This window comes from Eptatretus burgeri, chromosome 4, assembly GCF_056783735.1.
Source record: "Eptatretus burgeri isolate ZD-2024b chromosome 4, Ebu_testis_v1, whole genome shotgun sequence".
NCBI classification, from domain to species: domain Eukaryota; kingdom Metazoa; phylum Chordata; class Myxini; order Myxiniformes; family Myxinidae; genus Eptatretus; species Eptatretus burgeri.
Genome location: NC_140964.1, coordinates 53,918,154 through 53,942,962, shown reverse-complemented (window position 1 = coordinate 53,942,962; position 24,809 = coordinate 53,918,154). Strand labels below are relative to the sequence as shown.

The 24,809-nt window shown below is 41.8% G+C and overlaps 1 protein-coding gene across 7 annotated transcripts in view; it reads left to right on the top strand.

The window, feature by feature from the left end:
- Nucleotides 1-24,809, top strand: part of LOC147028078 (uncharacterized) — a 149,726-nt gene that overhangs the window by 57,460 nt on the left and 67,457 nt on the right. For all 7 annotated transcript variants that reach the window (XM_085878094.1, XM_085878101.1, XM_085878099.1 and 4 more), the window contains 8 exons: nt 4,226-10,677; nt 10,833-10,961; nt 11,056-11,184; nt 11,368-11,491; nt 16,285-16,362; nt 16,495-16,592; nt 19,789-19,927; nt 21,670-21,804. In XM_085878094.1, the coding sequence (XP_085734220.1) occupies nt 4,226-10,677; nt 10,833-10,961; nt 11,056-11,184; nt 11,368-11,491; nt 16,285-16,362; nt 16,495-16,592; nt 19,789-19,927; nt 21,670-21,804 (7,284 nt within the window). The remainder of the gene's footprint in view (nt 1-4,225; nt 10,678-10,832; nt 10,962-11,055; nt 11,185-11,367; nt 11,492-16,284; nt 16,363-16,494; nt 16,593-19,788; nt 19,928-21,669; nt 21,805-24,809) is intronic.

Below are 24,809 nucleotides of genomic sequence, written 5' to 3'. Positions count from 1 at the left end.
GAAAGAAATCGATTTTTCCTAATTTTTCTCCAATTTCACTCTCAACGTCAACATAATTATTTAGGCCATGAGTTTCAATTATCAAATATGGAATCGGATTTCAAATATCAGCTTTTAATAAGGCTATACACAACTCTTGCCAGGAGCAAATCACATTGCACCTCGCCTCACACAGCCAATCAGCGTAACAGCCAACAGACGAACGGAGAGCTATCCTTGTTCTATATTATGCTGATACCAATTTATGGTTGCACTTGTTCTCACCCCCTACCCCTAAATTGCCTATTTTCACAGTATCACCACTTGCATATGTGGTTGAAAAAGCACAAGTGTAGGTATATTAATTATTTCCACTTCACAATGTCTTTTTTTTTATGTTTTTGTTGTGGAAAACTATGTTGAGAATAATATAATCATCATTGACTTGCTATATCAGGGGTAGTTGCAAAAGTACGTGAAAATCTGAGATTTTGGCCACCATATTGGATTTACGCAAATTAAGCATATTTCCCGTGTGAAGATTGCTTCTGACTTTTCGTATGTTTTTCTTGGTACATTATAGAAATACATTGTGGTTAAAAAAAAAAATTCACCCTAGATCATGAAAAAATGAGCTAGTTTAATTAGACTGTTGCAGGGGGTAACTCGACTTGTGGCATACCCTGTATAATTGACAGAATTCCAATGATCAGTTTGCTAGATCTCAGGAATCCTCAAGGTTGAAGAGGAAGATTTTAAGGGGGTGGGAGAGCAGTCCCAGTTCCGAGTTCACTAATTGCCTCAAAACAAAGGTTAAAAGCTTTTTCTGTTTTCTTGTTTATTCCTGGCAAATAATAGCTAGCCATGTGCTGTTCACCTGCTGTACATAAACCACTGGCTTTCATGGACAATACTGCATAGATATTTATTTTCACGAGAGGATCGAAACAGAGAGTTGGTGTCAAAGCCACCCAATGCTCGCCTGTTTATACATTTATCGTTTTTAAAAGACTAGTCTAATAATATTTTTTTTATAAAGCATTGTAGTGAAGTCTGATCCAAATAATTTTAAAGCAATATATGTATTTGTATATTGTAATCAGTAAAAAATAGTGTGGTAGATAAAAACATTAGAAAGGAAATAACTTGCACCAAAAACTTTAACATTTTCATGCTGACGCTGATGCTCACGCTGGGGGTATCGCTCTAGCTCTTTGTTCTTCAAACAGGTGAGCTAAAAATAGTGTGGTAGATAAAAACGTTAGAAAGGAAATAACTTGCACGAAAAACTTTAACATTTTCACGCTGACGCTCATGCCAGGGGTATCGCTATAGCTCTCTGTTATTCGAACAGGCGAGCTAAAAATGAAATATTTGTCAGGTATATTAAAGACAAGCAAAACATTGATGAAAACTTTTTAAAAGTAAATTAAATTATCTTGTAGATTGTGTGGACCCCTCATCTCACTGAAAAACTGATCTAAGCATTCTCACATCTAAATTTTCATTGTGCAGGTCCTGTTGAGAAAAGACAAACCTTTCAACATGTTTCTAACAGGCTTTGTTATTTGTATCACATCCCATTTTTATCTTGTGCACGCGAAGCGGAAAGCGGGGTTAAGCAATTGGTTCATGTTCGTCCATCTGTCTGTCTGTCTTAGTTTATGATGGAGGAACAACTTATTTAAAATCTAATGTTATATTTTTAACATTAATCGGAACATGAACTGGAAGACAAGTCTTTAGTTTTACAGTAATTTGTCTCTAAAATAATATCACTCCTTTTTGCGCATGTGCGATCGGGACAAATTCAATTATTGTCTGCCTACCTGGCAGTCAAACAAAATTGTAAATCATTCCAAACAGGAATCTTACTGTTTTAACATCATAAAGGACATTAACAACAAGCACAAATAATTAACGTACGTGTTCGATTGGGGGTGTTATTTTTTTTTTTTTTGTATACATAGTCAAAGCTCGTGGAGAAGCTAGATAATATGATGTAATAGAGATTGCAGAAAATTGCAGTAAATTTCAGAATTAATTGATTTAAACAACTTTTACAATCTTTGTTTTATTTAAATTTTATTATATTCTTTCGATCGAACACTGTAAACGATCATTAAAATCATCATTTTATTAAAATTGAAGTAACACTGTATAGGGTATTGTGTTCTATGAACTCTCTAGTTTCCATGATATCAGTTTGATTTTCCTGACAAAGTTGAAGATTTGACACAATCTTGGCTCTGTCCTCAGGTTTCTGCAGGGTGTACATGTTTTGCTAGTAAACCCTATTCTTGTTAACGTCCCAAAATCCACGCTCACTGTTCTCCTCCACTCATTTGTTCCTCCTTTCTCTCGCCTGTGGAACCAACTTCCCCAGTCTGTTCAGTCCCATTCTTCCCTCCAGGGCTTCAAGACAGCTGTTCACCACAACATCCCCCATCCATACTCATGTTCTCTTCTACCCCAAATTACCCCATTGCCAAGCACTCCCCTTCAAAAATAAAATAAAACTGTTGATTTTATTTGGAAAAACATTGTTTAGTCTCAGCTCTCTGAATTTTACATGTTATTGGTTATTGTGATCCCTCCCCCCCCCCCCTCTCTCTCTCTCTCCCTCACCTCTTTTAGTTTGCTGGTTTTTGGTTGGTTTGTTCCTTTTCTGTTTCATCCCTGCTTTCCCTTTCCTCTTAATGTTGTGTTTCATTCAGCTTGTGTGCAGCTTGTTTACCCCATGTGTCCTTCTCCCTCTTCACTTGATCTCAGTCTTATTCTCACTTGTACTCTGCTGTTGGTGTTTCCCCCTTTCTAGTTCCATTCCATTCTGCTCTAGCTTTTCCACTCGCCTCGGCCATGTGTACAAAACATGTGTATATATAGTACTGTTTAAACAGACCTTGTGTTACACGTGTCACATATTGGTCCTTTCACTCAAATTTTGACCATAGGACTGTATTCAGGTGTACTTATGATCACGGGTCCAAGATTACTGTGAATTGCATGTGTATCATCACATACAATTTAAAAAAAAAAACATTTCTGGACAATAAATGTCCAATTCTAACAATTAGGTGGAAATTCATTAAAGTCAAATTTTGTGATTAATTGAGCATATATTTATTGAATAATGCAAATCGAATTTTTTTTTTTAATACTGAACAAATCTAGTAATTCTTAAAGCAAGAATGATACTAAGATATTCAAAAGCAGTCCCTATTGTGTGACTCCAGTGATTGCACAATATTTCCATAATAGGCACATCCTGCCTGCAATATAAACTTGGCTTTCTCATTGTTGTATTTTGAATCCACAGAGTTCCATGGTCAGGGCACATTTACTTGGCAGTACTGTAACACTCCACACTGAGTGTTGCATTTGGACAGGCCATTTAGCCAACTGTCCTGTTTGCTAGCATTTGGTGAATATTAGGTATTCTCGCAATGCCTTTCAAAAATAATAAGATATTATGTGCTCGTACCCTGGCCAAATCCAATCTCCCCACCCGCTAAGAAACCGTTTCAGCTCCACCAATGCTCCTGTCTGGAATTGGGGTATTTGCTTGAATGTTCGAATGGGTTCTATATTGTACTTTAAGCTTCATTTGATAGTTTTATAGCAAAAGAAGAAAGATCCAGGCTGAATTAGAAGATGCTTGTACAAGTAGTTCTTTGTATAATTACTACTGTACTGAATTTTCAATACAGTATTTGCTCATGGCAGCCAAAAAAGGAAAAAACAGTTGAAGAAATGTTTTTTTTTTAATCCAGATAAGGAACAAAAGTCACAATTATGCTGTAGACTGTGAAGGCCACAACCCACCTTACATCTGCTTGAATAGGCCAAGGTTATGGTAGAAGATCATGAGAGCTGAGACTAAACAATGTTTTTCCAAATAAAATCAACAGTTTTATTTTATTTTATTTTTTAAGGGTTGGTTGAGTTGCATCATCAAAACATTTTAATTTGTTGACAAAACCAACTTCTGTTCTTTGTGATTTGCCTGTATGTTTCAGTGTTTTTACTTTGCTTTGGACTGAGGCCTCGGGCTTAAATGTACATGGACTGAGGCCTCGGGCTTAAATTATTGGATTCTCGGATGACTACCACCTGTGCTTATATATCTTTGTGTACACCTTGTTACGTCAGAAAGTAATATAATTGCATATGAATATAGATCTTTGTTTTGTCTGCAGTTCAGTCATACCTTGTTACTTACATACTTACCTTTGTTTGTTTGCAGCCCATGAAGTCAGATTCTGCAGAAAGACCTGAAAATACGCTGAGTTCAAATTCGCGGCTGAACAACAACACAGCCACGAAGCACTTGCAAAATTCAGGGGAAAAGGACCGTTTGAAAGTTTCTTTCTGCATTGCCTCAAGAAGAGATGCCAGAGCTCTTGCCAGGGCTCAGAAGGCGGCCAATGTTTGGTCAAAGCCCTTTGTGCCAAAAGCCTCTGCTCAGGTGGTTCAACGATCTTCCAGCCTTTTGTCTGTGCCCAATGCATTGGAGGCTACAAATGCATTCTCACCTGTTTCGGTTTCCACGATCAGTCTTCCTCCTGCTCCCCCTCCCCCTCCTCTTCCCCCTCCACCTCCCTCTCCCATTCTGCCACCCCTTCCCACTCCCTCTTTTCCTCCCCTTTCTCTCTCTCCCTCTCCTTCAATCTCCCCCCCTCCTCTCTCTCCTCCTCTCCCCCCTTCTCTTCCTTCCCCTGCTGTTGTGAAAGAAGTGAAAATTGAATGGACAAAAATGCATTATAAGAAAGCGCATCTCCTGGGCACAGTCTCACGGAGTGTGGAAGCGAAGGTGGAGGGTATAACTGCACACTGTTTGAGTCCTCTTCAATCAAATGCCATGAACTGTGAGCCAGCCCCAAATTGGCACCTGCAAAGTGAACCAGCCTCTGCACCACCTGCTCAAGGAGAGATGAGTAATGATGACCTGAGGCAAAATGATTCAGCTGCAATGGACCTTGTGGGAGCAAATGAAACTAAGCAATCATTTCAAAATGAACCCTCTCCTTCTCACACTGTGGAAGATTTACAACTAGCAGATTTTTTGGAGTCAAAACCAATTGACAAGATGAATGTAAAGGATGTAAAAATTGACACGAAGAAAATTAATCGGTGGGACATACCTGATGACAAAGTTGAAATAAACTATTGTGGTAATAATATATTGAAAAACAACATTAATGTGGATGTCAGTTCTGCTGATATCCAGATAATTGCTGATGTTGCTCCTTGCAGAGAGCAAGAGCAAATGGACAAACAAGCAACTGTAAGAGACAAAATATCTGCTGTCTGTGATTTTATTCATGAGCCGCGCATTCACGAACAAGTACAACTCGACACTTCACTACTGACAAAAAATATAAATGCTTTTACAAGCAAATCGATATCCACAGACACTAGTTTTAAACATAATGATGGCAATGCACCGTATTGTACGAGTGATATCCACCATTCAAACGACATTGAAATGGACTCTTCCTCGTCTCACAACGATGATGACGGTGAACAAGCTAACACACTGTCTGAGTCTGAAGAAGATGAAAGTGATGACGACTATGGCTACCGTCATGGCAGACTGCAATCTGTTGTTGTTGTGCCGTTTGAAGCCAATAGTATGCAAGCGAAGCCTGATGCTTCTTTTGTTGAGAGCCAGCCTGACTTGGCGAGTGATGAAGAAGATGAAGACAGCGCTGTTCCTGTTTCAGATGTTGGCTGTGATGAAAATGAAACGCATGGTTTAACTGAAGAGTTAATCATGATGTCTACTGTTGATTCTGCAGATGTAAAAGTATTGCCAATAACAACAGAAAAAGACATTCCTTCTTCTATAGATCATGAACATTCTTTAGAATTTTTGCGGAGTCATGTTGTCAAGGAAGAGCTTATAATATCTGAAAATCTGGATCTTAAATGCTGTGTTCAAGAGTCCAATGATGTTAAAAGTGGAAATAATGAGGCTGAATATCCTCAGAACAATATCGAGTTGACAAAAGGAAATGATTCCGAAAATACATTCCCATCAAAGACAAATGAGCAGAGATTGATCACACTTGGTCAGGATATTAGGACTGAACCTCGTTTTGGAGGTACAATTAGAAGTGAAAAATTGCACAACATTGCTGGTGAAAATGAAAATATGTGCTTGTTGAAAGAGTTAAACAAAATGGTTGATGAAAGTGGTAATCGTACTGTTACAGAAGATATTGATGCTGTAAAAACGAAAGAGAGTCGTGTCAAAGCTTTGTATGAAGGTACAAGTCCTGTTAATCGGAAAATTATTGCCTCTCAAGATGGGGATCAAAATGCAGAAGATGATCAGAAAACTGTTTGTGATGAAAAAGTGCAAAGCACTAAAGACGTTGATGAAATATTGTCAGAAGAACGGCATGAAAATGATGAAAAACAATGCGAGAGCAAAGTTAAAAAAATTGTCTTTGAAGAACAGCATGAAAATGATGAAAAACAAACTGATATATTCAGTGACAAATCATCCGAAAGTTCCAAATCCTTCTTTGCCTTATCCTCAGGTATAAAGTTGAAGGACATGCATTCAATAGAGAGCCTCTCGAGGGAAAGATCTTGGAAGCATGAGGAATGCATAGATGGTGGACACAGCGACACACGAGAAATATTGGACAGACATAGCAAGTCTCCTGTTTGTGGTAAAAATTGTTCCGATGATCAAGGTGAGAGGATAAGCAGATCAGAGAGTCAAAGAAGAAGTTATTTTCATGTGAGAACTGAGAAAATAGGTCACTCGTCTACGATGGTGGACATTCGGGATCAGTCTTATGAGAGGGTAGACCGACAGGATCAGTCTTGTGAGAGGGTGGACAGAGAGGATCCGTCTACTGAGAGGGTGGACAGAGAGGATCCGTCTACTGAGAGGGTGGACAGAGAGGATCCGTCTACTGAGAGGGTGGACAGAGAGGATCCGTCTACTGAGAGGGTGGACAGAGAGGATCCGTCTACTGAGAGGGTGGACAGAGAGGATCAGTCTTCTGAGAGGGTGGACAGAGAGGATCAGTCTTCTGAGAGGGTGGACAGAGAGGATCAGTCTTCTGAGAGGGTGGACAGAGAGGATCAGTCTTCTGAGAGGGTGGACAGAGAGGATCAGTCTTCTGAGAGGGTGGACAGAGAGGATCAGTCTTCTGAGAGGGTGGACAGAGAGGATCAGTCTTCTGAGAGGGTGGACAGAGAGGATCAGTCTTCTGAGAGGGTGGACAGAGAGGATCAGTCTTCTGAGAGGGTGGACAGAGAGGATCAGTCTTCTGAGAGGGTGGACAGAGAGGATCAGTCTTCTGAGAGGGTGGACAGAGAGGATCAGTCTTCTGAGAGGGTGGACAGAGAGGATCAGTCTTCTGAGAGGGTGGACAGAGAGGATCAGTCTTCTGAGAGGGTGGACAGAGAGGATCAGTCTTCTGAGAGGGTGGACAGAGAGGATCAGTCTTCTGAGAGGGTCGACAGAGAGGATCCGTCTTCTGAGAGGGTGTACAGACAGGTTCAGTCTTCTGAGATGGTGGACAGACAGGTTCAGTCTTTTGAGAGGGTGGATAGCCAGGATCGGTCTTCTGAAAGTGTGGACAGACAGGTTCAGTCTTCTGAGATGGTGGATAGACAGGTTCAGTCTTCTGAGAGGGTGGATAGCCAGGATCGGTCTTCTGAAAGTGTGGATAGACAGGATCGGTCTTCTGAGAGGGTGGACAGACAGGATCGATCTTATGAGACGGTGGACAGACAGGATAGGTCTTCTGAGACGGTGGACAGACAGGATCGGTCTTCTGAGAGGGTGGACAGACTGGATCGGTCTTCTGAGAGGGTGGACAGACTGGATCGGTCTTCTGAGAGGGTAGACAAACTGGATCGGTCTTGTGAGAGGGCAGCCAGAAAACGCAGCCAGTCTCATGAGAATGGGGACAGACAACTGCGCTGGTCGCCTGAAAGAGTGGAGAGACAGAACCGATCCCGTGAAAGAATGGAAGGACGGCGGAGCCGGTCCCATGAGAGGGCAGAGGGACGGCGGAGTCGGTCCCGTGAGAGGGCGGGTGGTCGGCGGAGCCGGTCCCGTGAGAGGGCGGGCGGTCGGCGGAGCCGGTCCCGTGAGAGGGCAGGCGGTCGACGTAGCCGGTCCCGTGAGAGGGCGGGCGGTAGGCGGAGCCGGTCCCGTGAAAGGGCCGGTGGTCGGTGGAGCCGGTCCCATGAGAGGACTGGTGGAAGGCGGAGCCGGTCCCATGAGAGAGGGGGTGGAAGGCGAAGCCGGTCCCATGAGAGGGGGGGTGGAAGGCGAAGCCGGTCCAGGGAGAGAGTGGGCAGGCGGCGGAGCCGGTCCCAGGAGAGGGGAGGCGGACGATGGAGTCGGTCCCGAGAGAGGGCGGGCAGGCGGCGAAGCCGGTCCCGTGAGAGGGCAGGCGGATGGCGGAGTCGGTCCCGTGAGAGGGCAGGCCGACACCGGAGCCGGTCCCGAGAAAGAACGGGCAGACATTGGAGCCGGTCCCGAGAGAGGGCGGGTGGACGACCAAGCCATTCCCGGGAGAGGATGGGTGGACGACCGAGCCGATCACGGGAGAGAGCAGGCGGATGGCGGAGCCGGTCCCGGGAGAAGGCAGATAGACGAAGCAGATCTCATCTCAAGAGGGACCACCGCAGTCAATCTGTGGGGCACAGGGAAAGAAGAAGCACATCTTGGGACCATGGTGGTAACATAAGTCATTCTCGAGACCACAGAGGCAGGCAAGGTCGCTCGGGGGGCTTTCCAGAAAGGCAGAGGAGTCGATCCCGTGTGCCTGGATATTGTAAAAGCCACTCTCCATTTCACAGTGAAAGGAAGAGTCATTCACGGGGTCATAGAAATGAGAGGAGTAAATCACGAGGTCAGAGATACAGCAGAAACAGCTCTCAAGATTGTAGAGAAAAGAGTAGCTGCTCGTTTGAGCAAATGAATAAAATAATTTGGTGTGGGGAACGAGTAGAAACTAATCAGTCTCTCGATCAGGATAGGAGGAACAAATCTCCAGAAGATGGAGGGAACGGGATTCAGGCACAAGAACCTCGACAAATAATGAGCCATTCCCGGGATCATTCAGAAAGACATAGGAGTCCTTGTCAAGACCATTTTGGAAGTTGGGGGTGTTCTCAGACTTTTTTCGAAGAAAATATCCATTCTCACAACACAGGAGGCAAGAGCAGGTCTTGGGAAGGGATAGATAATGGACGTGGTTCTATGGACAAAGTAGTAGGGCAGGTGCAGACATCTCATAGTTGTTTTCAAAAATGTACATTTGATAACAATCACCCTCCAGAGCATGTTCGTTTGAGCCATTCTGAAGAACACGTTGAGGGCCTGTTCCAGTCAAAAGACAATGATGAATCTCAAAATCATTCTCTTGATCGATTTGGGTTGAGCATGGAAAAGAACAGTTGGTCTCATAATGAACACGTCTTGCATCGCTTGCAACCTGATTTCAAAAGTTCCATTTCCATCGAAAAACCTTGCAAAACATCCAATGTCTGTGTTTCTTCTTTTGATGAAACTTCAGTCATTCAACCATTCTCAAAAATGCACAATCTGGCTGGTCCTTTAGCTTTTTCTGTGGATTCGCACGAGGTTTGTGTGAGCAGCCAGATGGAAATGGAAAGAGGTGATGGACAACTTCAGGTTCAACTTTCAGAAAAAGATGAGCAACTCAAATGCATGGATAACTATACACTTGAACCTCAGCCTTGTGTTGGAGATGTGCATTCGGTAGTTACAAGTAGTAATCAGCACAAAGATTTCAAAGGTTGTGAGCCTCCAACTCAAAACATTTATGAATCAAATGTTACACATTGGCAAGTGAGTGAAGAAAACGTTTCTCATCAGGACTCCAAGTTGAGCACGTTTCCAATTCCAATGGCTTTTCCAAAAACCTCACTCCCAAATGATGTTTGTAATTTTGCTAACTTAATGTCAACAGGAAAACCAGCTTTTGCACCCAATGAATCTAATTACATGACTGAATTTGTCAGTCGCATTAGACAAGTAGGTGTTGCGAATCAGGGTTATCACCATGATTTTCCACGATCAAATTCAGAGAGTTATTTCTTGAAACTGCAAGCTCCTACGTTGGAGTCACCAAAAAATTGCTCTATTCTGGACACATCGGTTGAAGGACAAATTATACACCCTTCTCTGGAGGAATGGCCTGTTGCTCCCACCTTTCCCGAACTTCAAATGAGATCTGAAATAACACCCAGGTGGAACTCTAAGACGGCAGCTACCGACATTCCTGTTGCTTTGTCCAATGAGACAAACAAGACTGTGGCCATTGCAGAGAGCATGGTCCAAGTGAAGGAGGAATGTGAAGAAGAGGGAAGCAGACGGCGAAGCAAAAGGATCCTTTCTCTGGAGAGCAAAAAAGAGTCGGTCAGACCTGTTGATATTACACCCAGCATTCAAAAGAAGAGCAGATGCAAAAGGAAGAAGGTGGTATCCGAATCCGACTCTGACAGTGAACTTGACATTGTGGATGTGCAGCCAGATGTCAAGGAGGAAGAAGAAACCAAAGGATCTGAATTTGAAGAGTTGGTGTGGTCAATGGATGTCTTTGAAGATACACAAAAGTGGAAGAAATATGCTGCGGAAGGAAAAATGCCTTCTTATTTTGATATTTTGGATGAGAATCAGTACTTATCAGAAAGGTATGCATTCGTAAAATACATGGTTAATCTTTTTTTGGTTCTTTGTTTTATTCTCGAATTACAATAATTTGATATTGTGAAAATGCTTAATTTGTAATTGTGTGGTTGCGCACACAGAAAAAGCAGATTTGAAATAATTTTGTTTTCCTGTACAGGAAGAGGTCTAAGTCTCATCGAGATATAAAGAAAATGAGGTGTGAGTGCTGCGTTTCTGAGGAGGACAAAGAGCAGGGCATTCCAGCTTGCGGTGATGATTGCCTCAACCGAATTTTGATGATTGAGTGGTGTGTTCATGGATCGCATACATTTGTGGTTGTTTCCTATTGTGTTTGAGAGTGACATATTTACCAGTGGAAGTTGATTCTTCTCTGTTCTTAGCTCCTCACGATGCCCGACTGGCGAATTCTGCACAAACCACCGCTTCCAAAAACGGGAATATGCCAAAGTGGAAGTCTTCAAAACACAGCATAAAGGCTGGGGACTGCATACAGCAGAAGATCTCTCAGCGTACGATGCTGTTATCAAATTCTGATTCATCATAGATCAAGCTGATTTTTTTTGGAGGGGTTGGGGAGGGGCAAGTGGGGGGCATTGTTAATGGCTCCACATGATGCTTTTACTGATGTGCTTTGAGAACTGTGTATATTGCCTTATATTTTCACAGACACTTCTTACCCATATTACCTGCAGAGGTACCTTTGTTTTGGAGTACTGTGGTGAAGTTCTGGATTACAAGGAGTTCAAAACGCGTGCAAAAGACTACGCTCGGCAGAAGAATGTCCATTTCTATTTCATGGCGTTGAAGAACGATGAGGTTTGACTGCTTTGGCCATTGCTTGTTCCTGTAACACGGGTTGTGCATACCCATTAAGCAGTTAATTCGTATAATATTTGTTTGCTTTCCTTTTGCATCATTAATTTAATACGGAGGTTGCATCGTTGCTGGGAGTGCAGCTGTCCCGCTGATGCAGTGTCCCTTGTAGCATATAGCAGGATTTGTAATTTGGCCAGGGTGCCGGCAATTACCTGCCTACTCTTTGCGGACGCCGTGCGATCTTTAACACCCACGATATAATGCTGGCAGATGGGATTCCCAGTTTAACATCCATCCGAGGGATGGAACACACATTATGAATAACTTTGCCTGCAAAATGTCAGGATGACAGTTTACAGCTGGGTTGGAAATCAAACTCAGGCTGGACAGCTTTGAGGCGAGTGTGCATTCCTCGAGGCCATCCTGCCAAGAGCCCTATGATGAGCATTTGGGGACTGACATACTCCACTGGTCAAAAGTTTTAGAACACCCCCATTTTCCAGTTTTTAGATCCTCGTGGAGGATCTCTAAGTCTTACTCACGTTGTTCTTCATCTTCTTCTTGTGGACTTTTTTGTTTCACAGCCTAGAGTTTTCATGGAAACGTCCTGAAACTTGGCATATAGATGTAAAAATATACTGTGCAGACAGTAACCATCCCCGGTTTTGAAAATTCCTATGAGAAAAAAAAATTATGATGTCAAAATATCTCCGCTAATGGAAATCGCCTAAAAAAATATCTCCAAAACTAGGCAATCTTTTTGAATTCTGTTTGCGGGAATCGAACAGGGCATTAGCAGAGATGAATTATCGCACATATGATGCATCACTATGACGTCATATCAATTTTAATGACGCCATTCCTATTGTTTGATATTTTTTGTTTCACAACCCACAGTTTTCATCGGACCTTCGTGAAACTTGCCATGTATATGCAGAAAGCTCATGCGCAAGCAGTAACCATCTCCGATTTTGGAAATTCTTCCAAGTAAAAAAGTTGACGTCATAATATCGCCGCTAATGGAAATCGCCTATACCATTATCTCCGAAACTAGGCAAGCTGTTTGAATTTTGTTTGCGGGAATCAAGCCGGGCATTAGCACAGATAATTTATCGCAAACCTGATACATGACAATGACGTCATATTCATTTTTATGACATCGTCATTAAGAGGACGAGGATCTTGGCTCATTTGAGCTTGTTACTGAAATTTATGCAGTTTAATGTTGCAATGTACTCTGAAATTAAAGCAGAGAACAAATAAACAATTGCAGATAAAAAAGAAATAATGGAATCGTTTTGGTGAACAAAATTTAATCGAAATTTTTGACTCATCAAAGTAGCCACCTTTTGCAGATATAACAGCCGAACATACTCGTGGCATTCTTTCCACAATGGAAATCAAATATTGTTCGGAAAGTTCTTCCCAACACTGTTGCAGAAGTTCCCACAAATGTGTTGCACTTGTAGGTTGTAGGCAAGCCTCTTTTTCTTATTTTGCCATCTTAGCAATGGCTTTCTTACTGCCACTCGACCTGTCAAACCTGCAGCTCAAAACCTCTTCACAGTTGAAACTGAGACTTTCTTACTTTGGCCAGTGTTAAGCTGTGCTTGAAGCTGCTGTCCTGTGGAGCCGCCTATCACACAAGCTGTTGACTCTCAGAAACTTCTCTTCTGATTGTGTTGTGGCTTTGGGTCTGCCAGACCTCTTCTTGTCAGAGTTTCCTCCAGTTTCCAAGTGCCTTTTGATGGTGTAGGAAACTCTACTCACTGACACCTTGGCTTCTTTGCAATTTCTCTGAAGGAAAGACCTACATTTTTTTGGGTTATAATGGTCTGTCTGTCTTCCTTTGTTAATTGTCTTTTTCTCGCCATTATGATAGCAATATACTACTTCCTGCAGTGCAATATTGTCCAAATAATGCTTCAGAGGGTGTAGCAACACAGTCTGTTCCAACACTTCTTTTATACAGACAAAGGGTTTGTAACTAATTAACAAAAGTTGGGACACCTGTAGGAATTATTTGCATCAACTTTCAAGGCTTAATTTACTTCCATTGCTGCAGAATAGCTGAAGTTGCTCACCCATTACTTGTTCCCTGAAAAGGGCAAATTTTTAACAACTCTGAAACTTACATTCTTTTTCAGTTTTTGGTAACCTAAACCTTTTTTTTAACCTCTGTTCTAGAACTTTTGACCAGTTGAGTATTTGTATAAAAAAGTCATTGTGAACAAATATCAGCTGGTCACTCTGTGCAGCTGTTTGGGGATATTAAGAGGCACTTTGTGATGTGCATGAGTTTAACACAACTCTCTATCATGCTTGTCCATCATATATTCATGTTAATCAATGATGACATCCCAAACAAAACATTGGCCATAACATTTTTTTTTTTCACAATCTGTTCAAAATTAGTTGGTTAACATTAGGTCTTGTAGATTTGTTGCTCGAGTGGCATAAGTTGATTGAGAACAGGCTTAGGGATGGGAAACAAGTGTGGTATCAAGGATCAAGGAAACAAACAAGTATCAAGGATAGAATGTCAGTCTGGGAAATGACAAGTAAGCGGGAACCTTAGCAATCAGTATATAACCAATATTGTTTGTAATTTATCAAAGCTTTGGACATCCAGGTTAAGAGTGTACTTTCGAAATTTGCAGATGATATCAAACGTGGAGGAAGGATATATGGCAAAGACAACTGTTATTGGATTGAGGGGATCCTATGTTTTCATAGCATGGGGAGAGAAATGGCAGCTTCATTGTGATAGTAGGAAATGCAAGACATTGGACAAGGGCAAGAATAATAGAAATAGGGACTACATAATGCAAGGGGCAGTTTTGTAGCATGCAATGCAGCAGAAGGATCTCAGGATCATTGTAGATATAGGAAGCTTAAGGCCGAGGTCACATTTACCACGGCGGCCGTGGGGTCTCCAAAATCTACGGCCACTAGCAATTATACGGCGGCCGCAGTGTTTCCACGGTCACACAATGTAGCAGTCACATATGTTTTTATTTTTCGGGGAGCTGCACGGCGTATTCATAAATTGTGGAGACCGAAAACGTGGGGTTGCCGTACGGTCTTTGATTTGATGTCGCACGGTGACCTTAGGGCGTTCCTGCGGCGGCCATAGAATTTTCAAAGCAGACGCAAGGTGCCCGCAAGGCGACCGCAGGGGGGCCCTAAGGCGAACGTGCAGCCAGACGGACGGTAACGAATGGGTTAAATTTTTTAAAAAAAATTTTACCAGTTTTTTTTTTGGGCTTGTCGAATTGCTACGGCGAACATAGAAATGAAAAAGTTATAACTCCGCGTTATAATTCCATGGCGACCTTACGGCCTGTAAAATATAGCCATATGGCGTTGGGCCACCCTGAGGCCACCTCAGAAACTCTGCAGCTGCCGTATGTTTCTGTCAATTCAGAAGGCGTACGGCCGCCGTATCCTCGCCGTAGAGCAAATGTGACTTTGGCCTAAGCAATCAGTGCAGTACCTGCAAGCAATGGGAAAAGCAAGTAAGATTTTAAGTTGCAGTTGCAGGGGTGTAGTTGACTGATCAAAGGAGGTGGTGTTGATGTTTTACAGAAATTTATTGAGGTTTCACCTCGATGACAGATTACAAAAAAAACATATCCTCCATATACCGATCTCCAACCGCACCCCTACCCCTTTTCCTCCACCATCATATGATCCATATTTTTATTTTGGGGGTATTAAAGTAGACACTTGCAACAAAATGAAACTTGGTGGAAAAGGTAATTTGTAAATTCATTCTTTGGTTGCCATATTACCCTAAAGTGGTGTATTAATTTAGTGTGACACATGTAATATGACATTTGTTTTAAAGTTATATCTACACAATAAGTTGCAGATTTGCGTCTTTTCGATAGAGCATCGTTTACACATTGTGGGACGATAGTTTCTTTAAGTCATGCTAATCCGATGTAACGCCTAAAATTTTTAGTGCACTTTGCAAAAATTTTTAACACAGTAGTGTGCTGTCTGCCAGTCTACACGTTGCCCGCGAGTGGAGAACCGATGACATGGCAAGCACTCAGTAGATGTCTCGATACTTTATCTCCCAGTCTCATGTGTTTCGCTCTGTGGTGAAGTGTATTTAAGTTTGTTTAATATGTACTTAAGTGAAGGTTAGGTTAAATTAGAGTGACCAATAATTTTTCCCTGCCATTGCACCCTCCCCTCCCCCCATTATAACACGATGTATATGGGAAAATTGTATCCAAATAACGTCGTTTCATATTACTTCGCAGTTTATGTGAATGCATGCACGACGTAAATCGGTGACTTGCTGTAACACTGCCATTCAAATGCGTGCATAAAGTTCCATCGGAGTGTGAAAGTAAGACATCGTATTTTTCTGACAAACAAGAGCTGTTGATGATCACAATGAAACAATGTGCTTGGGCTGTACACAAGGTGTATGCAAAGTTTCCTAAGATACTGTACCTTCATTCCATTCCTGAAATAAAAAATAGTATTTGAAATGTTTTCCTTGAAGGTAGGCCGGAAAAGATCAGTTGGACTTAAGATTTAATATTTCAGTTGGCGAGCGTACCGAGTGTCTTTCGGCAACATGAATCATCATCTGTGATTCCAGTGGTGAAATTTTCATCAGATAAATTGTGGACAAGTAACCCCTCCACACATCAGTCCCATTTTGCAAAAAGTCAGTAGTTGTATGTAATAGAGGAAGAAACCTCAGTTGCTCATCATTAAATCTGTTTGTCATTCTTGGTTAAACAAGGTCATTCTGCTTTTTCTTGCCACAGATCATTGATGCTACGTTGAAAGGGAATTGCTCGAGATTCATGAACCACAGTTGTGAGCCTAACTGTGAAACTCAAAAGGTACTGAAAGTTCGTCCAACGATAATGCAGAGTGGCAGAGATTGTTGTGATATGTGGATTGGTAATTGCAGCAATTTTAATTCCTCCTCTTTTTATTTTTTTGTTTTCTTTTTATCTTTTTTTGTTAAACAGTGGACAGTAAATGGGCAGCTTCGTGTGGGTTTTTTCACCAAAGATACCATTCTTGTTGGCACAGAGCTCACCTTTGACTACCAATTTCAGCGATATGGGTACGTATACTTTCCTTTCTACTGATCCTTTTGTCTAAAATGACTTATCTATGCTCCACTATTTATTCTGCTTTGTTTTGTCTTGTTTTTGTTTATAAATAAATCTGTACTCCTTCTAGATACATTCTATCCTACTATATAAAATAAGGCAATGTCTACATGTCTCTTCCTTATGGAATCCAAAAAGGCTTGGCCGTCCTCCACTAAATTTTGCATTGGTGCTTGGGTTATACAGGGTCATGTCATGGGCAGTAAATAAACCCCCATTCCTGCCCCCCCCACCCCCGCTCCCCATCCACGAATGTGGAGAGATGACTTGCGATTTTTGCCTGTACATGTTGAATAGTGCAAGTGTTTGTACCATTGACCCCAGTGGAGGGAGGGGGTATTGCAGGTGGGGAAACTGCCAATTCTAAACACAAGGGAGCAGGTGTTCGAGTATATCAAATGTAACAATTATTTTGGCCATTTGAGATTACACTCGTACTAGTTTTGAATGTTGCTGATATTTAATGTTCTTGATGCTTGTATCTTGGCAGGTAGGAGGTACGGCTCAGCCAACGGAGATGTGTGGGTTAGTAGTAGCCATTAAAATGGCTTATATGATGTGTAATGAAGAGGAATGCCCAGTCGCTTGAATGATCATCAGCTGGGTTTCCTGGTTTGAAGATGTTGATTACCCTAGCTTCTCTGCATATTTGAAGAATGGTGCCTGATGTGTGAACAGTTGTGAAAAGGTGGCTAGCCATAAATAATTTTTTGTTTCTAGATTCTTCAGGACCTCAGGGAATATCTTATCATGTCTTGTTGCTTCCGCAGCCTTGGTACCTTTCAGAGCAGCTTCAACCTCAAGGGTAGTATAAGGAGCAGCCACCTCTGAAGATGGTTTGAGGTTAGCCATGGTGGTAGACAACTCTGCTTCTTTGTTTGCTTGTTGGTGACTCCTTTTTACCCCTCAGCCCAAATTGGCTAAGGGGTATTGTCGTCATAGGCGTTGTCCGGGCGGGCGTCCGGGCGTCCGTCCGTCTGTCAACTTTTGGTTTCCGTCAATTTCGAGGAGAATGCCTTGTCCGATTAAATCCATTTTCGCAGGGTATGTTGGGGTTGAGTAGAGGAAGATTCCTTTCGAAAATGGGCGCGCTGCGATTTTCAATGTGGCCTCCATGGCAGCCATCTTGAAATTGGTTTCCATCGATTTCGAGAACGACTTGTCCGATTAAATCCATTTTTGCAGGGTGTGTTGGGGTTGAGTAGTGGAAGGTATCTTTCGAAAATGGGCACGCTGCGATTTTCAATGTGGCCTCCATGGCAGCCATCTTGAAATTGGTTTCCGTTGATTTCAAGGAGAACGCCTTGTCCGATTCAATCCATTTTTGCAGAGTATGTTGGGGTTGAGTAGAGGAAGGTTCCTTTCGAAAATGGGCGCACTGCGATTTTCAATGTGGCCTCCATGGCAGCCATCTTGAAAATGGTTTCCGTTGATTTCGAGGAGAACACATTGTCCGATTAAATCCATTTTTGCAGTGTGTGTTGGGGCTGGGTAGAGGAAGGTTCCTTTTGATATACAGCGCAATCCGATATCCAATATGGCGGCTAGGGCAGCCATCTTGAATTTAGTTTCCTGACAATAACTTGAGAACGGCTTCACACATTGATTTTATTCTGGCGAGGTATAATGGGGTTGAGTAAAGGAAGGTTCCTTTCCAAAATGGGCATGCTGCGATTTTCAATATGGCCACCATCTTGAAATTGGTTTGCCTCAAGGGGCTGAGGGGTTACGCCCGCTTTGGAGGGGATTTGAGGGGATTTGGAATAATATGTGGCCTAGAAGTCCTTGGGGTACTCTAGCTTTGACAGGGAGAGGAGATGAAAGGGTTCTGTTGAGAGCCACACGTTGTCTACGAGATTGGAGGAAGTCAGTATGGTAATCCAAGAGCAGAGTTGGCCTTAGCTTCAATCAGCAGACCGTTCGGAGAGCAAGGCAGGATGCCAGACTTTATCAAAAGGTCGTGATGTGTCTAGAGAGACGGCTGTGATCTCACGACTTATATTTGAGGGCCTCCACAATTATTGCGAGAGTCAAAGCAGCATCTCCAAGGTAGAGTGGTCAGGTCTTAATCGGAATTGATAATCTGAAATGAGGCTGTTGGAGAAAAGGAATGATTTTATGTCAACTGTGATGATGGATTCCATGACCTTGCTGATGATTGGAAGTATAGTTAGCTAATTTGGCTGTAGCTAGGCTAGAGTTAAGGGGATCCATTTTTTTGCAACTTTTAATGTAATGTTGTGCTGTTGGTTGATTTCCAATTTCCCAGGTGAATATAGGACACCAGTCCTGAAGTGTAAAAAAAAAAAAAAAAAAAAAAAAAAAAAAACAATATGCGAAATGTGAATGTCTAAGGTGGTCACACTTTATGACCTGCGAATACATGGGGTCTGCGAATAGCGAATCCACGAATAGCAGCGTCTGACTGTATAATGATGTAATATTGTGAATAGAGGAATATCTGTCGATTTCGTGACATCGAAGAGTGCCATCCTAGTTTCAAGAAGTGTTCGGATAATGAGCTAATTGACGACATTAACTATCCTTCCTGCGACACTGCAGTTCATGTCACATAGTATACTTTGGGTAGATTGTCATATTATGCCCCAGCTGTCCAATGATCCACATACTCACAATCTTAAACCCGAATCTGAAAAGAAAGACAAACATCAATTATATGCATTAACACAAGTGATATGTAGTGTTAAAACTTTGCAGAGCTTCAGTCTTTCTGCATCACCCTGTATATACATTTTCATATGATGCTCCTGAAATAATGTTGGAGTTGAATTTTTTTTAATGTATTTATATATTTCTATTGATCTTAGGCTCATCGAGGAGCTTGTATGTATATTGCACACAGGCAAAATACATGAGTACTCAACCGCAAACAAGGAGGGTAGATAGAATTTGAGCATGGGTTCCGTGCATCATTAGCCATCAGTTAATTTAGGAACACTGAATGTGCCAAGCCATAGTTGTATGGGTTGGCACATTTAGTGTATCGAGTCCAAGGCTCTCCATAGTTGTAAATTTGATCTAAACTTGAGATAATAGAGGAAAATCATGATGAATGTTTAGGAGATTTGTACAAAATTTTCAAATTGTTTTTGAGTTTGTTTTTTCCCCCTTTCCTGGACCCCACAGAAAGGAGGCCCAGAAATGCTACTGTGGTGCAGCGACTTGTCGTGGTTACCTTGGTGGGGACAATCGTACCAGTGTGCGTTCGGCTGTAGGCAAGGGTCAACGAATTAAAGACAAGGACCGTGTTCGGAAGAAGGAGTCGGTAAAAACTTTGGCTGTATATCTATTGTGACTTTTTCATTTGGGACTTCTGTTTTTTTGATGCCAACTCTGAAGACAAATTGCAAATGCGATGTATGCCAACTGCATCAGTCAACGTTCAAAACAACTACACATGACATGCCACCTTGATTCAATTAAATGTAATCCAAACATGTTGCAACAAAGTTGCTTTTTAAAATTGATGTTTTTAAAAATAGTTTCAGGACTGGATGCTGATGTAATGTTAATATTTGTATTATATGAGACATGTAGTAACTAAATCTTGCTGTTGCAGCATATTGAGATTATGCCAGGTTTTTTTTCTTTTTTCAGGCAGGTGTCAAGGCTCAAGGAAGAGCAGAACAACAAGGGGCAAAGTGTTAACAGACACAAAGTTTGGCAAAGGGGAAACATGAAGATAACACATCAATGCACCACAGCATGAGGAGAGGAGTTGCAGGTGAAAGGGAGACATGTTTCAGTAAATGGAGTAAACTCAGAGGTGGTAATGCAGGAGACAGTGAGGTGTATTGTTGAGCAGCAGACATACAGTCCTGGAGGGCAGAGTGCGAGACGACAGTCTCAGGAAAATAATTCCACGGGCAAGCAAAAAGAGAGATTAATGAATGAATGTGCAGTAGGCAAGTGCCAAACTTTAGACTTAGGCTAACAAGATAAGGGTTTCTTTCTGGTTGAACACATGTGACCAAGAAGGGCAGCATTGGACAGTTATGAGAGACCAGGAAGAGCAAGACAGGAATAGAGGCAATGAAATGCTGCAAGGCCACCAACCTGCCTGCGGTTAGCAAGAAGCACACCTTGAGAGATGCTAATGACATTGCCTTAAGTTGTTCGGCTGAAATGGGGGAGCAACAGCACTTGCCCATATTGTGAACCCAAATTCCATGACACTACGGATGAAGGCCCGTTGCACTGTACAAAAGTTGAGGATGGAAGTGGAAGGACTAAGCCTAACTGAGCATTGTGAGGTGGTGGGTGGCTTTGGAAGTCAGCGTCTAGATATTATTTCCCCACCATTGGTTATACGGGATGTTGAGGCACAAATGCTCTCCATAACCCAGATGCTGATGACTGAAATATATTCAGCAGTTTGCTAGCTCGTCCTTTATGGAAGGACAAAGTGAGAGTGTGAAGATAAGTGCACCTTTTTGGAAAAATAGTCTCAGTAATGAATGAGTGTTTTGGTAGTGGACTCCATGCCTTTCTATCAATGACGGAATGGTATTTAAGACTGAAAAAGACTGAAGCATAGCCATTCACCTTGATCAATGCTTACCTTAACCAGGATTGCACTATAATTTGTTTATCCAAGAAGCTAATAACTACACATCTTGTTATCACATTTTAAAAGAGGTAGATTGAAGCATTATGGACGTGGAAAGGGGCATGGAGATGGAGACTTTTATTCTGTCCCATCACAGGCTTCTATTTAGTGATGCCTTTTCACCGGATTGAAAGACTTTCATTCATTGTATTTCGACATTTCAATGACATGATGTTCTTTCCATTGCCTATTACCATTTTTGTCATTGAATTGTGATGGAGATGCTTAATAATCCCATTTTAGAATGCACATTGAAACGCTGAACTATTCTACACCTGCTTTCATCTTTTTATTGTGTATTTGCCTTAAGTCTCTCATATAATTGTGTGACTAATGCACTCTCACTCTATCTTTATGCTTATCTTGCTTTATTCGCCTCCACTCGGTGGGGTCCACAGTTGGATGAGGAGCTAGAGCTGTCGCTGGAGAGCTTGGAGAGGCTGTCACGGCCCGAACATGCTGTTGCACTTCTGCGTCTCATGGTCCGTACTGATACGAGACAGCAGCGGCTCACCTGTTTGCGATTATTGCAGGTAACATTCAGATTTTTTGCTTTCTCATAAAACCAGTCAAAGTGCTTACTCGAGGTCAAGCAATGAATAGAGCCTCGTGGATAATCAACTTTAACGACATTGAAAGAAAATTCATGGAACAAAAAGAACCTCAGTAAACAAATCTTAGAAAGCAAATGTACATAAAACAGCTGGCAGGAATTTATTCCACTTTAGCATTCATCAAACAATTACTGAACTGAAATTAAGAGAAAAAAAAAGATCATTGCTGGGTTACTGATCTGTCCTCATTCAATAACCCAGACTTGCAGCAAATTGCATGGTAGATGAGGAATACTGGTTCAATTTATCCAGTAGAAATACACAGCAATCAGAGAAGATACAGCACATTTCGATGCAAAGCGCCAGGTTTGAGTTTGCTCATTTGCAATACTTGTTTGGGTTTGCCATGCACGTACAGTAATATCCCTACTTATGTCTCCCGCTTTTACGTCGTTCCCCAAATACATCGTCACATTATTAATACCACTACCTGGTTTGCGTTTCCTCAGCCCACACTGACGTCGCTGACAGCATCCGTCCTTTCTCGCATCCATCACTTCAGCCTTCGCCTCCACCTACCCTGTACAGGAACTACCTTGTGCCGTGCATAAATAAATGTACTGTATGGGAGAATACAATATATTATTTACAGTGCCTTCAGAAAGTATTCACACCCCTTGAGTTTTGCCACATTTTGTTGTGTTTCAGCCTGAATTTAAAATGGATTAAATTTTTTAAAATTTTGTCACCACTCGAAACAAAATATCCCACAATGACAAAGTGAAAGCATGTTTTTACAAATTTTTACAATTCTATTGAAAATGAAATACAGAAATATCTAATTTACATAAGTATTCAGCCCCTGAGTCAAGACTTTGTAGAAGCGCCTTTGGCAGCGATTACAGCTTCGAGTCTTCTTGGGTATGTCTGTATTAGCTTTGTATATCTGGAGCTGGGATTTTCTCCCATTCTTCCTTGTAGATTTGCTCATGCTCTATCAATTTGGATGGGGAGTGTTGGTGAACAGCAATCTTCAAGTCTTTCCACAGATTCTCAGTGGGATTCAAGTCGAGGCTTTGGTCGGGCCACTCAAGGACTTTCACATTCTTGTTCTGAAGCCATTCCATTGTTGCCTTGGCTGAATGCTTTGGGTCATTGTCCTGTTGAAATGTAAATCTACACCGCAGTTTTCGGTCTCTTGCACCCTGAAGCAGGTTCTCCTCAAGGATTTGCCTGTATTTCGTTCCATTCATTGGTCCCTCCACCATGACGAGTCTCACAGTCCCTGCTGCTGAAAAGCATCCTCTTAGCAAGATGCTGCCAACACCATGCTTCAAGCTCGGGATGGTGTTAGATGGGTGATGAGCTGTGCTTGGTTCCGCCAGACAGAGCGCTTTGCATTCAGGCCAAAGAGTTCATTTTTCATCTCATCAGATCACAGAATCGTTTGCCTTATGCTCTCAGTCTTTCATGTGTCTTTTTGCAAACTCCACACACGCTGTCATGTGCATTTTTCTCTCGAGTGGGTCTGGACACTCTCCCATAACACCTAGATTTGTGAATTGCTGCAGAAAATGTTGGCCTTCCGGTAGGTTCTCCAAACTCAGCCTTGGAAGTCTGTATTTCTGTCAGAGTGGTCATTGGGTTCTTGGTCACCTCTCCGACCAAGGTCCTTCTTGCCCAGTTGCTCAGTTTAGTCGGATGGCCAGCTCAAGGAAGAGTGGGTAGTTCCATATTCTTTCCATTTCCTAATGTTGGAGCTCACTGTGTTCTTGGGAAATTTCAACACCAGAAATTGTTTTATACCTTTCCCCAGATCTATACCTCCTCACAATTATATCTTGGAGTTCTATGGACAGTTTCTTGGACTTCATGGTGGAGTTTCTGCTCTGACATGCACTGTCAACTGTGGGACCTTATATAACAAGGTGTGCTTCTTTCCAAGTCATGTCCAATCAATTGAATTGGCCACAGGTGGATTCCAATCAAGTTGTGGAGACATCTCAAGAATGATTAAAGGAAATTGGATGCACCTGAGCTCAATTTGGAGTGTCAGAGCAAAAGGGTTGAATATTTATTGACTCAAGATATTTCTGTATTTCATTTTTCATTTGTAAATATTTCTAAAAACATGTTATCACTTTGTCATTATGGGGTATTTTGTGTCGAACGGTGCCAATTTTTTTTTTAATTCAATCCATTTAAAATTCAAACTTTAACACAACAAAATGTGACAAAAATCAAGGGGTGTGAATACTTTCTAAAGGAACTGAATGTAGAGTATTTTAATTTTTTTTGGAGCGTGCTGTGTCTTATTGTATCCTGTATAATTTGTGTTAAAGTTTACTGCTGCATATTAGTGTTGAGTGCAGTATTTTTAGTAATTTAATGTAACGTAGGTATATCTAGGATGAAAATGCGAGCATTAATACACAGCTTCACTATACCATCTATTGTCTTTGTTCAACTCTCGTGGCATGCAGACTGTTTCCCAATATCGTCGTGGTTTGTGAAGTTTATCGTGAAATATATTTGTGATTGATAAGTATCATGCCTCCTCAGCATGTTTTAAGTTACAAGAATGTATCTGTGGTTAAGACGCTGCATACGAGTGTTTCTTTAGAAGTGAAACTTGATGTTATTCGTTGAATGGATGTTGATGAACATGCAGTTGATGTTGCTAGGTTATTAAGCTTGCCTCCGACTACGGTGCGTACCATCTATAACAATGCCATCGTAATTCGTGAAAGTGCAAAACGTGCGACACCGTTATCATCTAAGCAGATAACAGAACGACGAAGGAAGGTATGGGAGGATACAGAACATTTGCTTGCCATGTGGATCTGATCTCAACAACTCCAACATTTCTTTTGCCAGTTCATCATCAAGAAGAAGGCAGAGTCGCTTTAATAACATTCAGGAGAAGGAGGGTGATTACAAACTGTCATTATTGATTGATGAATCGAGCATCCCAAACTGATCAA